Here is a 12,986-nt window from a genome sequence, read left to right on the forward strand (position 1 = left end):
ACGCTTCGTATCATTTCCCTTGTGTGGTTGCTAATGTTTCTTCCGTGAAGACAGAAGGGGGGGAAAAAAAAAAAACAACCCTGAAAATAAAGGCAATTAAAAAATGCTTTCAGAATTAAAACAAAACAAACATACAAACAACAAAAAAAAGGCAAACAAAAAAACAGGAAGCAAAGACCACAGAAAATAATTCATGATTTTTTTTCCTCTGCTAGTGGTGTTTGCAAACTGTTTTCAGTATTGGGGATGAAAATAAGATAAATAAAATGATCCCAAGGTTGAAGCAGTTCAGATTAATGCTCATATAGTTTGCCTTATCAGCAGGGAGGTAGTCTGTGCTCTTGCTGATGTGCAGCATCTTAATGTGTAATAAAAAAGTTTCGTCAGTTTGGAAGAGGAGATGGTTTGATAATGGCTCTTCAGCATCTTTCGTGGTATGTTCAGCAGCACATCATTTCCTTCAGTTTTTCCTACCTATAGGCAAAAGTATGTTCAGTCAGAACTAGCCTTGTGTTTAATCTACCTCAGGGTAGCAAACTGCTCAGAGACTCATAATAGTATATGCTATGCTTTTGTTTATGCTTGAGAGCTGTGATGTTGCTTAAACACTTCAGCTTTCTCATTTTGAGTTCTCAGTTGTTGCGACTGTGTTGAAACTTGTGCAGAAATGGTTGCAGCCAGTTTTCTGTACGCAGAACTGAAGGGCATCTTCTGTCTGCTCTGCCAGTGCAGGAGCCGGCAAATGCAGCAGTGCGCAGCAGGCACCTTGTATTCAAAGGTCGCTGTTGCACAGAGATGAAATAGTTAATTGTCTTTTTCTGCTGCTTTAAGAGATCCAAATAATTGTTTGGAATAACCAAGAACTCATAGAATGGGACTTTCTGCTCTGCTGCCTCTAATAAACCTTTCATTAGGATCCCTGACCTCAGTGAAATGGGAAACAGAACACACAGTATTGATGCAATAATATTATTTAAAAAATCATTTCCAATCAGACAATATCAGACTGAGTCTTAGTTGCAGGAAGTGAGAGGACAATACTTAAGTTGATTTTTTAATATTTTTTTTTAGTTTATTGACTGCTAATCTGTCAGAAATGTGTGCTTACTCAGAGTAACTCTGAATCATCCTATCAGTGTGTGGAGGAGTGATCTATATGCCATAGCACAGAGGTGTGCAGAATCAATCCCTCGTTTCTGCTCCCTGGAATCTAAGAGCTCTGCTCTGAAGTTGAAGTATTTAAATGCATGCAGTGTCCCAGGTACCGTATTAATTGATGGACTGCAGGTCAGTGATGCCTGCCTGGGGAGAATGAGCCTTGAAGTAAACTGGGACCAAGAGCTGGTATCAGTGTCTTAAGGCAAATTTGACCCCAGCTGGTTACTTCTGAGGTGCAAATGGTACTGTTAAGCCTACCAAATCTTGTCAGCTGTGCTTCAGTATTGGCTTTCTCCTCCCACATGATACATGTCTTGTTTTACACAAACTCTGACTTATTTCCCTGTCTTTGGGGGAAATGAAAGTGGGTTTCTCTTAGGAAGTTTTTACTTTCCAAATGGTTGCGGTTCAGCATGAGCGCTTGGACATGATAAAAACACCTGCAGGGATCCATGGCTTAGTGCACTGCACTAAGGTTAGCCTAAAAACATGTTTTTCTGCTTTGCTGATGAACGTGCACAGTGTGCTACACCTTCCTCAGGATCTTGTAACCTCACAAGCCTTGTGCAGTCCTGTGTGCTACCTGGTTCATCTTTGCCCATGGATCTTTGTGGTGAATGTGGTTTGTGGAAGGTAAAAGGCAGGCGGTCTTTTGGTCATGGGTTTGTAACTGAGAACATCTCTGTTCTGGAGGTGCTTTGACGTAACTTGGTTTGCGCCAAAGAGGCAAAACTGCTGAAATACCCTAATGGGAAACTTATAAAGATGTTTTCCTTTCATTTACAGTTAAAGCTTCTAAAGCTACTCCTAAAACGGTTGGAAATACAGGAGGATGCTATGCAATAGCCGAGGACTATGTATGTCTGATTTCTTCTGCACAGTTTGATTTGCAGAAATAGTGTATTGCTATTCAGAATGCTATCCATGGATTTGAGAAGCCAATACTGTGTGAAGTTCCAGCAGGTTTGTGGGTTTCTGTACACCTGCCCAGCATGACCTTCTCTCTGGAGGTGAAGCTTGTGCTGACCCAGAGAACAAGATTTGGGGCTGAGGCTGTCAAACACTGAGCTCCCAGGGGAAAGCACTATGAGTGGGGCATGCTCGTATTTTCCACCACTGTTTTGGTGGTAGGAGAGTAAACTAATATTGAGCTGCTCTGGCAATTTGGAGAGACTTGGAAGTGTCAGCAGTCCAGTTAGCTGACCTACAAATGCCTGCTGCTTTTCTAGCTCACTTCTTGCAAATCCGTGAATGGTATCATGAGCGGGCGGCCCCTTAGGGAGGGATTCTGTTGAGCAGCCCCACCAAGTGATTTGTGGTTGGGTCCCTTTCATGTACCGCTGATCAGCATGGCATCAGGCCATGAGCAAGGCCTGGTTTGCTTTCTGAAGAAGTTGAGGCTTGTTTTAAAGCAAGCTTGCCACTGTATGGATCCGACTGATTGTGATTACACATTTGCAGTATTCTGTTTCGCCTTAGTCAGACTGTGGCCTCAAGAGATGTAAGTGGGGTGGGAGTATTATGAAACGCAGTAATTTGATTATTTGGGGGGAGGAGGGGGCTGGAAGCTTTGTCTTTAACTTAGCAAATTGTTTAAAAGCTCACAGAGATGAAAAGAAGACAGCTAATCTCATTAAAAATAGCCGCTATGCTTTTTGGTATTGATTTTTTTGCTCACTCTGTCTTAACGTTTTCTTACAATTTTAGAAAAACAGTCTTGAGCTGTTCTGAGCAAATAGAGGACATGGTAAAATAGCTTCCTTTAACTAAGTGAATGAACTCTTCTTTTAATTAACCACTTAAAGAGTAGCGTATGTGTGTAAAAATTCTCATTTGAATGAAAATTGATATCCCAGGAGTTTGTCTTTTTTGGCTAGAAGAGTTTTTACACACTAAAGTCATCTGTTTACAATGCATTTAATGCTAGAATGATTATTTTTAGCAGGCTAAGTGAAATAGCGAGTTGCTGGAGTTGTCATAGCAGCAATCTTAACAGATAGGCTGATCCTATTTAGCTTTTGCAGCCACAGAGCAACCGTTAGGCAACAGTTTGACGGTTCTGCAGCATTTCTTCTAAAGATGGAATTTGTGCTTCTGGTGGTGATGTATTTTTTTGGTCCTGCTTTAAAATATTTCTTTCTGTAGGTGTGTGGAGTTTTTAATCAACGGATCTATTTTCATCAAACAGCTTAGGAGGACTTTGGATGCACAGCGTGTGGAATTCAGAATTCGAGTCTTAATTGGTAGAAGTTTGAAATGGAATTCACAGCACAGCATATTGCAGGAGCCCTTGGTTTTGTTTTCTTTTAAAAACTATGAATATTCTGGAAGAAGCCAGTCTGCAAAACAGTATTGTGCATCTTTTATACAGCTCTAATTTTAAGTTGTGGCAGACTGTGCCGATGCTGCTGAAGAACCTTGGGGTTTATCTTGGATTAAATACATTGTCTGGGTTGGGGAAATCGTATCTTGATATTCAGTAAATTCTGATTTTATTTATTTCAATGTGTTTCTACATTGAGCAGAGGTATTTATAGCTCTGGGCTGTTAAAGTAGTTCAGTTACTCTTAAGCAGACACTTGAATCCACTTGTCTGAGTGCAAGTGAATTTGTTTGATGTGAGGGACTTCTCCTATCTGCGTCTTCTAGTTGGATAGTTTGGACTTGAATTATTCTTGGTTTGCAGAGCAGAAGGCTCATCCCCAAACTCTGAAGTCTCTGACTGGATAGAGTAATTTTTTCAAAGATCTATTGCAGCACCTGAGTTTAATGCCAAGAAAAAGCTTTGGGTGTTTTTGGCTGAAAGATAGCTTTGAATATGATGAGAGCCAGAAAGTCTACGTAATCTTCTCATTGTTTTCTTCAGGCCCTGCTTTTTAAAATGTATTTTCATCTTAGGAATGCAGGCTCTCCTGTCAGGTTTATGTGCATACTTCAAAGAAGCATCACACCAACTCCCATCCCCAAAGCTCCCATACTGGATCCCTTGGGAACAGTCAGACTCGGAGAGGCAGTGCTGCAGGGTGCCCAGGAGAGGCAGTAGATCTGGTCCAGCACAACTGCTTCCAGGCTTGAGCACGTGGCTGTGCAGGTTTCTGTGCTGATGCTGGGTTTGTCTGGCACCAGAAATGCAGAGATGGAGCGAGGGGGTGGTGGGATTGCGACCTGGAGAAGCAATGCCTCTTACCTCTACTTGGAGTGTTCATTAAGCTTTGAGAGCTGTAACTGGTTCAGCTGCCTATCAGGGCTTAGAAATATACTGGATCAGCTGAAGAGTTTTCTCTGTTAATGTCTTACTTGGTTTCTCTGTCGCAGAATCCTGTTTTCCCCTCCTGAATCGTTCAAATATACCGAGTAAAGACAGAGCCAGCAGCTGGATCTGTTTGGTTCTTCTGTTCAGTTGCATTTGGATGTGTGCTTCTGTTGTTCACGTTCTTTGTTTATCTATTTCAGGCAAAGTCGTGCATTTGTCATATGTGTGGTGCCCACCTGAACAGACTCCACTCTTGCCTCTACTGTGTCTTCTTTGGCTGTTTTACAAAGAAACATATTCACGAGCACGCAAAGACAAAGCGACACAATTTAGGTAAGCTGTCTTTTTTATTTTTTTTCCCCTTCCCCCTCCCAATCCTACTTTGAAAGGGAAAGTCAGAATATTATTCTTGATTCTTAATGGTATTTCAGGCTTACCAGAAAGGTGCAGTTTCTATTTTAAATTTTATTTGGGGTTGCTTGGAAGTTTAGCACTTAGCAATCATGGCTGTGAAGGTGATAAACAAATCACACAGGAACGTGTTTGTGTGAGCAATGGTGTGTTGATGTACTCAGTGTGTGGTTACACACCATTTTAAGTCTGCTGGTATTAGAAAGTAAACGTGTTATAAGATCTAAGATTTAAAACTGCTACTACCATCTAGAGATGAAGCTTATTTTCATCGTAAGCTGTATGTATGAGGGGGTATGGTAGGCTTTCACCTTCTACAGGTTGCCCAAGGAGGCTGTGGATGCCCCATCCCTTGATGTGGCTCTGGGCAGCCTGGTCTGCTGGTTGGTGACCCTGCATGTGGCAAAGGGGTTGGAACTGGATGAGCATTGTGCTCCTTTTCAACCCAGTCCATTCTATATTCTGTGATTCACATCTTGTCGTTAAGGCTTCTCATTATCATTTGCTCATGCTTCAGAAACTCACTGCCCTACATATTCAGCTTCTTTTGAAGAAATTTCATTCAAGTGCCTGTTCTTAAGTGTAGTAAACCTGGATCTTCTGCAAAGATGAAGGGAGTAGGGCACACTGAGTAGAGCACCTTCCATGAAATATTTGTTGGGTATGGGGGAAAATAGGATCAGGAAAAAAAAAGTGCATTTCATATGTACTGTAAGTTCATAGTAGTACAAAAATAGTACAAAAAGGCATTCCAGTTGCATAGGGCTGTTCAAAAGTGCTCTGAATCAATTGCACATCATAGCAGAATCCCTAAGAATTTCTTCTGTTAACATTTTTGTTATAATGCAGACGATCTTATATTAGAATTCTTGTTACATTGAAGTGGATAGATATTTGCTTCTATCAGGACTACAACTGAATCAAATTTTGCTTGATTTACAGCATTTATCTTCAAGTGAAAGTACGTTTTTGGTAGAATGATAAAGAGCAAAAAAGGCTCTTATTCCCTAGAAGGAATGTCCCTTTACTGTTTTGGCCAGAGTTTCATTTCACTTAATCCTGTGGCAACCTGTGGCTTAAGTGGCAATCCACTTAATCATAGGAAAAACTGTTTTCATTTTCCATGAAGACAAAGGTGCTACAGAAGACCTGTAGTGCTGTGTAATCCTGTGCTTAAGAAACTGGCATATAAATTCACTATTTCTGAAGGAGATGTCTTAAGCAAATTTTAGAATGTAGATTCTATGGTGGTACAGACTGTAAAGACTGCAAATTAAGACTGTAAATTTAAGACTGTAAATTCCGTGAATGGTGCAGTACTGAAAGACAGACTGACTGTCTGCCTGGAGATACTCAGAAGCCATCTGGGTGTGGGTCTGGGCACCCTGCTCTGGATGGCCCTGATGGAACAGGACAAGGTAACCTCAGAAATCCCATTCAGCATCAGCTGTTCTATTAATTTTCTTCTTTGCAGCAATTGTGGTGTTGATGGCTTAGAAAGAGTGAAGGTGGGAGCTGGGAGGTAACCTGGTTTAGAAATGCTGGAAACAGCAGTAGGTCAATGTGCTTGTGCTCTAGGACAAAAAAAAAACCAAAAACAACCCAAACCCAATGAAAAAACCCGTGTGATGCTTCTTACTGCTTTTTGTGAGATACAGTCTGAAAGAGGTTTTGAACTCAGTTACTGGGATTAGGTTGTTTGGGAATCTTTACCAATGCAGAAGTAGAAATTTGTCCAGTAAAACTCTTCCCTAGTAAAACTCTAAGGATTTTTGGTAGAATATACATATGGAAAAAAAAATATTTCCAGTTTAAGCCACACCTACTGTTTAGAAGATGTGTATACAGTTCTACATTGAGATCATTATAAAGCATTTGCCTGTTTATCTGTGGCTACTGTGTAAACATCGTAGTATTTTTACTGTTAAGCCTACTATATTTAAGGAGAACTCTTTTGAAAGAGCCATTAATTGTACATGTAGTGAGCTGCTGTTTCAGCCATGTGTTTGGGCAGCCTGAATTCTTCCATGTTAACTTCCGTGCAAGGTAGAATTTGCTGAGATCTGCTATAGGGAAATGTCTCCCATTGCCTTGAATGGAAAAACAAAAGCTGGACAGAGGAGGGAGATGCTTTGAGAAGGATGTGCTCTTGCTTGAAGGCTGCTGTATTTATTTTAGTGGTGCTAGATAATTAAGAATGTATCAGAGAAGGTGCTTAGCAAAAGATGTACAGCCTTTGTGTCAAAAGCTGATTGTACAAGGCAAAACACAGTACAGTGTGATCCCGTTCCAAAGAACTGTTAGTTTGTGGTTAACTGTGAAGTACGTAGAGCACGAATGCATGTCATGTGAAGATAATACAGCTGCCTGCTTCATTTCTAGCTTTGGAGTTTCCTTTTTTATTTTTCTAATGTATGTTTTGGTGTTTAACTTCCAGCTGCATGTGAAATGAGCTGTAAAAATGCCTAGTTCTGCTCGTACTTTCTGTTGCTTTCAGTGCTGCAGTTTTCATTGGAGAAAATAACAGCTAATAGGCAAAAACGGGTTAAGTGCTTAGAAATTTCAAAATGAACAGGAATTATTTTAAAACACTTGGTGACTTTTTGCTGAGCCAACATCAGTCTCCATGGAGACTAGCAGGAGTTGCACACTTAATCACAGTTCTAAGAAATATCATAGGTTTCAGCTGCAGCAGCTGTCTGAGCACTGGAAGCAATGTTTTTGCAGCTAACTGCTCAGTGTTTCAGGAGCCTTCAGGATCATAGTCCAAAGTGTTCTTAAAATACATCCCTTGTTATCTCTGCTTCCCTGAGCAGTATGAATTAGGCACTCACATCCTGACTGTATAGCAGTACCTGTGCTCTTGCAGCTGCTTGCCTGTTCAGTCCTTGTTATTAATACTGTACTTGTTTTAATACATTCCTTGAATTGTGGGTGTGGGTGAAAGGTAGGTGAGGTAAGATCCTGCTGAATGTTTGGGTTTTTTTTAACATTCTGCATTGCTCAGGCTTTGTTAGTTCAGTTAATGCTTCTGCTATGTTAGGAATAGTTAATGCAATTTCTTGCACAGAATATGCAGATGTGCTGGTTTGAGCTTGATAACATGCCACAACTATGTCACACAAACTCCTAAGAGAATTAATCTTGGTCTAGGTAATATACTAAAATAAAGATATGAATTCAGTGTAGTAATTCCCAGAGCAGAATTCTGTGTTGCTGTGTGTTTTGCTGTCCTTCAATGAAAAGGTTATTCCAAGGAGGATGATACCAAAGTGTGGATCACAGGTCACCTCCTGAAGGATATGTTGCAATGAAACATGCCATATTCAGCCAAACAGCATTAGTTCTGTTTACCTGGGTCTTTCAAAAGCTGAATGTAAACACTCCTTGGTCAGTAGGATGTGCATGCATACCTGCTGTGTTACCTGCTTGCTTATGTATTGTTTTCTTGTTCCCACTATCTCTGGCCTCTTAACATTTTTCACAAGGACATCAGTGGATATGCTTGGCAAAGTAAAGCACTCAAGCTTGAAGCACTTTACATGGCTCCCAGATGGAGACGATGAAGACCTTTTGCTGCCTAAATTTCAGCTTTCACCTCTGAGTGACAACTGAAACTCCTCATCACTTGTGCTGCCTGATAAAGTCGCTCTCATTCCTACGTTCTCCTCTCTGATTCTTCTTCAGACTGATGCCTTTATTTCTAAATGGCGATCTTTGACTTTCTCCTTACTATTTTTTGCAGCTGTTCAGAGTTTTGTGTAAGAAGGGATATGACAGAAATGACTCTGAAATTAAATAGCAGCCTGTTGTCAGTATAGAAGATATAGAAGCAAAGAAAAATGGTATATAATGGTATGGAGCCAGGAATGCAGAATAATACAATTCAGTAACATGACAAGATGATTCTTTTAAGCTTCTTCTGGTTCTTTCCTATGAAAGAAAGGAAGCAAGCATTTCTATTGGATGCATACCTTACTTTCACAGTGTCATCAGTTGTGTAATTATGTTAAGTTAAAACGGAATTAAAATACAGTGATAAGAGCTAATTAAATGCTTTGATTTTTGGGAGAAAATAAAATGATCTGAGGGTATCCTGAAACTCGTGAGTTGGTTCTTGTGATCAGAGAGGGGTGGTGGTAGTGCTAGGAAAGCAGACAGCTGGGGGTCAGGGAGGCATGGAGGAGCCCAGTGAAGGGACATTCATGGTGAGGAATGTGGGGCACCATGGAGAGCTGGTGGTGGTTCCAATCAGAAACGTTTAGGTACTGGTTCCAGGCCAGTCGTTTCCAAACTTCTCACGAGTTTGAGGCCTGTTTATGTTAATTCTGTGCTCTCAAGCATTAATGCGAGTAATACAATTTGTTGTGTGTGTATTTGCAGACTTAACTGTTGGGATGTTTTTGACTGGCTTTTCTGGACAAAAAATCCAGTTTGAAAAATCAAGTTGTGCTAATTGGAAAAAATCAACTTAGAAACTTTACCAGGAGACTTTTTTTTCCTCCGAGGATCCTGGAAACTGAGCAGCTGTCTTTTGTCTTTCATTAGAAATTCCTGCCCTTCCTCTGCATTGCAATCAGGCTTGTAGAACCTCCTTTCTATTGGTGCTTGAGGTAATTTGTCCAAAACCTATCGCAGTCTTTTTAATGACATAAAAAGTGTTGGCATATATACAGCTGTATTGTTCACATAAGTATGCTGAAGAGAGGACATTTTTCTCAAGGGTCCTTAATCAGGCAGTGGACAATTACAGCTTTTACTCAGCCAGTGTTTCTGTTAAACTTTCTGATTTACACCAGAAATTCACTCAGCTCTGAATAAGTGGCTTATGTAAGGTGATCTCTTGTTGCGTTTCATCTTGACATTTAGCACTCACATGCATAAATCTACAAAGTTTGGAAAAATAAGAAAGCACGAAGTATGACTGCCCATTCTGATGGCAGATTGAATGTTTCAGTGCTCACAGAGTGCCCCATTTATCTAATATTCTGCTAGAATCTAATATTGCAGCCCTGCTTTTTTATTTAATTTCATTGGGTAAGTTTGCCTTCCAAAAAAAATAATAATAGTAATAATATGGAGGGCAATATTTGATTTTTTTTGTATCAAGACCAATACTTTGAAGCTTCAGATTCTTTAATAGCTGTGCTTGACTGATAGTACATTAGATAACGGATTAAGTATTATGACTTTATAATACTGTGCAGCTTAATTGTGATTTTCTTTTTTCCCCTAACATGGCACAGTGTTTTGTTTCTGCTCTCCAGCACAACTGAGGTCCTCCTTCACTTTTGTGATGTTCTGTTGAAGGAGTTCATTTGATCCTCCCAATAGCCAGGTGGTGCTTGATGTTACAGGAGGAGGTAATGCCAGCAGCCCTTCGCTTCTTCCACAAGCTGGGGTCCAAACAAAGCAAAAGACTGAAATAATGAAACACACAGCGATGATTAGCTGTCATCTAATAGACGTTATGCAAACTTCTTTAAAGTTACTGTTCTCTTTGTTACTTGTTAGAAGTAACAAACAACTTGATGTGATCACTGAAAAGTTGATCGAGAAGGAGGTTTCCTTTGTTTAAAACAGGGCTGTAATGAGATTATTTTCATAATATTATTCATCTAGGAATAAAAAGAATGTAGATATAAAATAAATGGAGCGTGCACTCTGAAGGGAATGCATTTTTCATCTGTCTGCTACATGAAGCTTGTAGGGTTTTTTTTTTAACTTCAATTGTGGCTTTTTTCTGTTCCAATGTACTGAAAAATCAGCAGTTTGCTATGATTAATTCACACTTTGCTCCTCCTTTGGTCTATCTTCAAGCAAAAGGTCATTTCCCAGTTAGCTGCTTTATTTTGTTTGTTGGCTTTCTTTTGTTTAGGGTTGTGAAAGGAAAATATTTGTAACATTGCTCAGTGTTCCGATGCCCATTTAAAAGGGAGCACTTCAAACAAGGCAAATTGTGAGGCACCAGATCTGTGGGATAAACCAACTTGCTCAAGGATGAGTATCTTTCCTATTCAGTGTTGTTTCCTGTTTGAGTTTTCATTTGGGTTTTAAGTAGGTGCTTTCCAATGATCTCAGTGACTTTGAGTAGAAATTATGCATGTCTTAAGAGAAGACAACTGGAAGTAATATATCAAGTCTTAAGATTATAACATGGTATTAGTGTATAGCTGTCTGTGTGATTACGCCTTTCAGTTCCTTATGTTTGAAAGGTGTGTTGTGAGTTACAAACAATTCTGAGGCAAATGCTTTGTGTTGCTGTGCCAGATGCAATTGAATAACTCATAATTGGGAATATTTCCCATTTCTTTTTCTTTTTCCACACAGATTCCAAGGTACAGATACTTTTCTCGTGGATTATGTGGAAGATGGTGCCTGACTTGAAAGCTTGCTCATAAAGCATGCATTAGTTTATGAACTCACGTTCTCTTCTCCCAACTTCCCTTCTGTTTTGCAGCCATAGACCTTTTGTATGGGGGTATATACTGCTTTATGTGTCAAGATTACATATACGACAAAGACATGGAACAAATTGCCAAAGAAGAACAACGAAAAGCTTGGAAATTACAAGGTTTGGTTTTCCTGCCTGAATTTCTTGTTTCTGTTTTTTATCATACCTGTCCCTCCCATTTTGTCAATGGCAAAACAAAGTAAGGGGAAGAAAGAGCTCTTTAGAAATAGCTGTGCAGGCTGTGGGAGACAGAGATTTAGCTAGTGCTTTCCAGGAGCTGCTATTAGTTTTTATCATGTGCGCCACACCTACTTGTAGCAAAATTATTTTTAATTGCAAAAAAAAATAAATGCATATCTAACATTAATCCTGCAGAACTTGCATAGTGGCAGTCAGGTCTGTACTAGGTAGCACATGTAACCATCTGCTCCTTTAGGCTGTTGTAGGTGTTACGGGCAAGAGGTCTGTTCCCCTCACATGAAATGCCACCTTTGTGTGTGATTCTTTTTTTTTTTAATAGAACGTGCCAGCTTACTTGCACTCCCGTGCTTTCACAGTACACGCACAGTATCTATGTAGAAATATTGACACACAAATATATGTACACACATTTGTTTTATTATTCAGTTTGCTTTCCCTAATTTTTTCTTTTTTAGCCTTCACCCCAACAGTGGTTTCTCACTACCAGTGTACAATGACAGGTAAGAGGCGTGGGCTGGCGACGCACTTCACTAACAAGCGTCCCTTTGCTGGTTATCCTGCCATTTTAGACATGAATCACAGTTGTGCCAGTTTTATCATGCAAATTGTTTTCCTCTTGTTTGGATATGTTCCAATGAGTGCATAATTACAGCAGGCTTAATTTCGTGTGCCCTTCCCTTGACAGAACTCCTCCAAAACGAATATTTTCTCCTGGTTTTTTTTTTGGGTTTTTTTTTTTGGAAGTGAAAGGAAGTAGCATTGATCTCAAACTGAGCAGTTTTAAAGCTTCAGTTGCAGTAGCTCGTCATCTTCCATTTCCAGTGGCCTCTAGGGGTGTGTTTTCTTAAAGTGGAGAAGTCTACCTTTAAAGACAGACAGCAACTGTCTAGTAAGGTCTCTTAGTGAATCCATGGCATCCTGTTTCAATGTGACAGCCGTAGTAAGGGCTGATATGACTTCAAACCATTCTTAACCTCATTTCCAATTTTAAAAATAGCGACTAAAGTGGAATTAACTGGAGCTTTTCTGATGGCCTATCAAAAGTATAACTGCATTGACTTGGTTCTTATTGCAGATTGCATTCTTCTTTCTCTTAATGCCCCATTTTGAAGGTATGCAGGCATAGGAGGGGGGGACAGTGAGGTTGCCAGCGAGTTCTCAATACAGAATAAAATGCTGTAGCACAAAGCTCTTCTTTTTGAAAGAAAGACACAGCGGAGATGTGGTTTCAGACCTTGTGTTTAGGCTGTGTGCCTTTTCTGAAAGCTCCTTCAAACTTTGCTAAGATGTGTTGTCTTGGGTCCCAAACTCACTGGCCACAACAGGGTAACTCTTGCTTACAGTGCCTTCAAAGAGGGAGGCACCCAAGTTGCTGACTTCTGAATGTGTGCATTCAAAGAACATTTTCCTAACTGTGATGAATGCTGGTGCCTTTTGGACCAAGATGGAGCTGTTTTGTTCTCCAGTGCACTCCTGCCTGTGTTCTGAGGTAACACAGCCAGATACTTA

The 12,986-nt window shown here is 40.1% G+C and overlaps 1 protein-coding gene across 3 annotated transcripts in view; it reads left to right on the forward strand.

Annotated features, from left to right (window-relative positions):
• Nucleotides 1-12,986, forward strand: part of USP22 (ubiquitin specific peptidase 22) — an 88,365-nt gene that overhangs the window by 28,971 nt on the left and 46,408 nt on the right. The window contains exons 2-4 of one of the 3 annotated variants that reach the window (XM_042864705.1): nucleotides 4,612-4,744; nucleotides 11,283-11,396; nucleotides 11,933-11,977. In XM_042864705.1, coding sequence (XP_042720639.1) covers nucleotides 4,612-4,744; nucleotides 11,283-11,396; nucleotides 11,933-11,977 — 292 coding nt within the window. The remainder of the gene's footprint in view (nucleotides 1-4,611; nucleotides 4,745-11,282; nucleotides 11,397-11,932; nucleotides 11,978-12,986) is intronic. The other 2 variants (XM_042864706.1, XM_042864707.1) reach the window with 2 other exon arrangements.

The sequence above is a fragment of the Lagopus leucura genome, unplaced genomic scaffold (assembly GCF_019238085.1).
Source record: "Lagopus leucura isolate 7727_CA_CO unplaced genomic scaffold, USGS_WTPT01 Super-Scaffold_760, whole genome shotgun sequence".
Classification (NCBI taxonomy): Eukaryota; Metazoa; Chordata; class Aves; order Galliformes; family Phasianidae; genus Lagopus; species Lagopus leucura.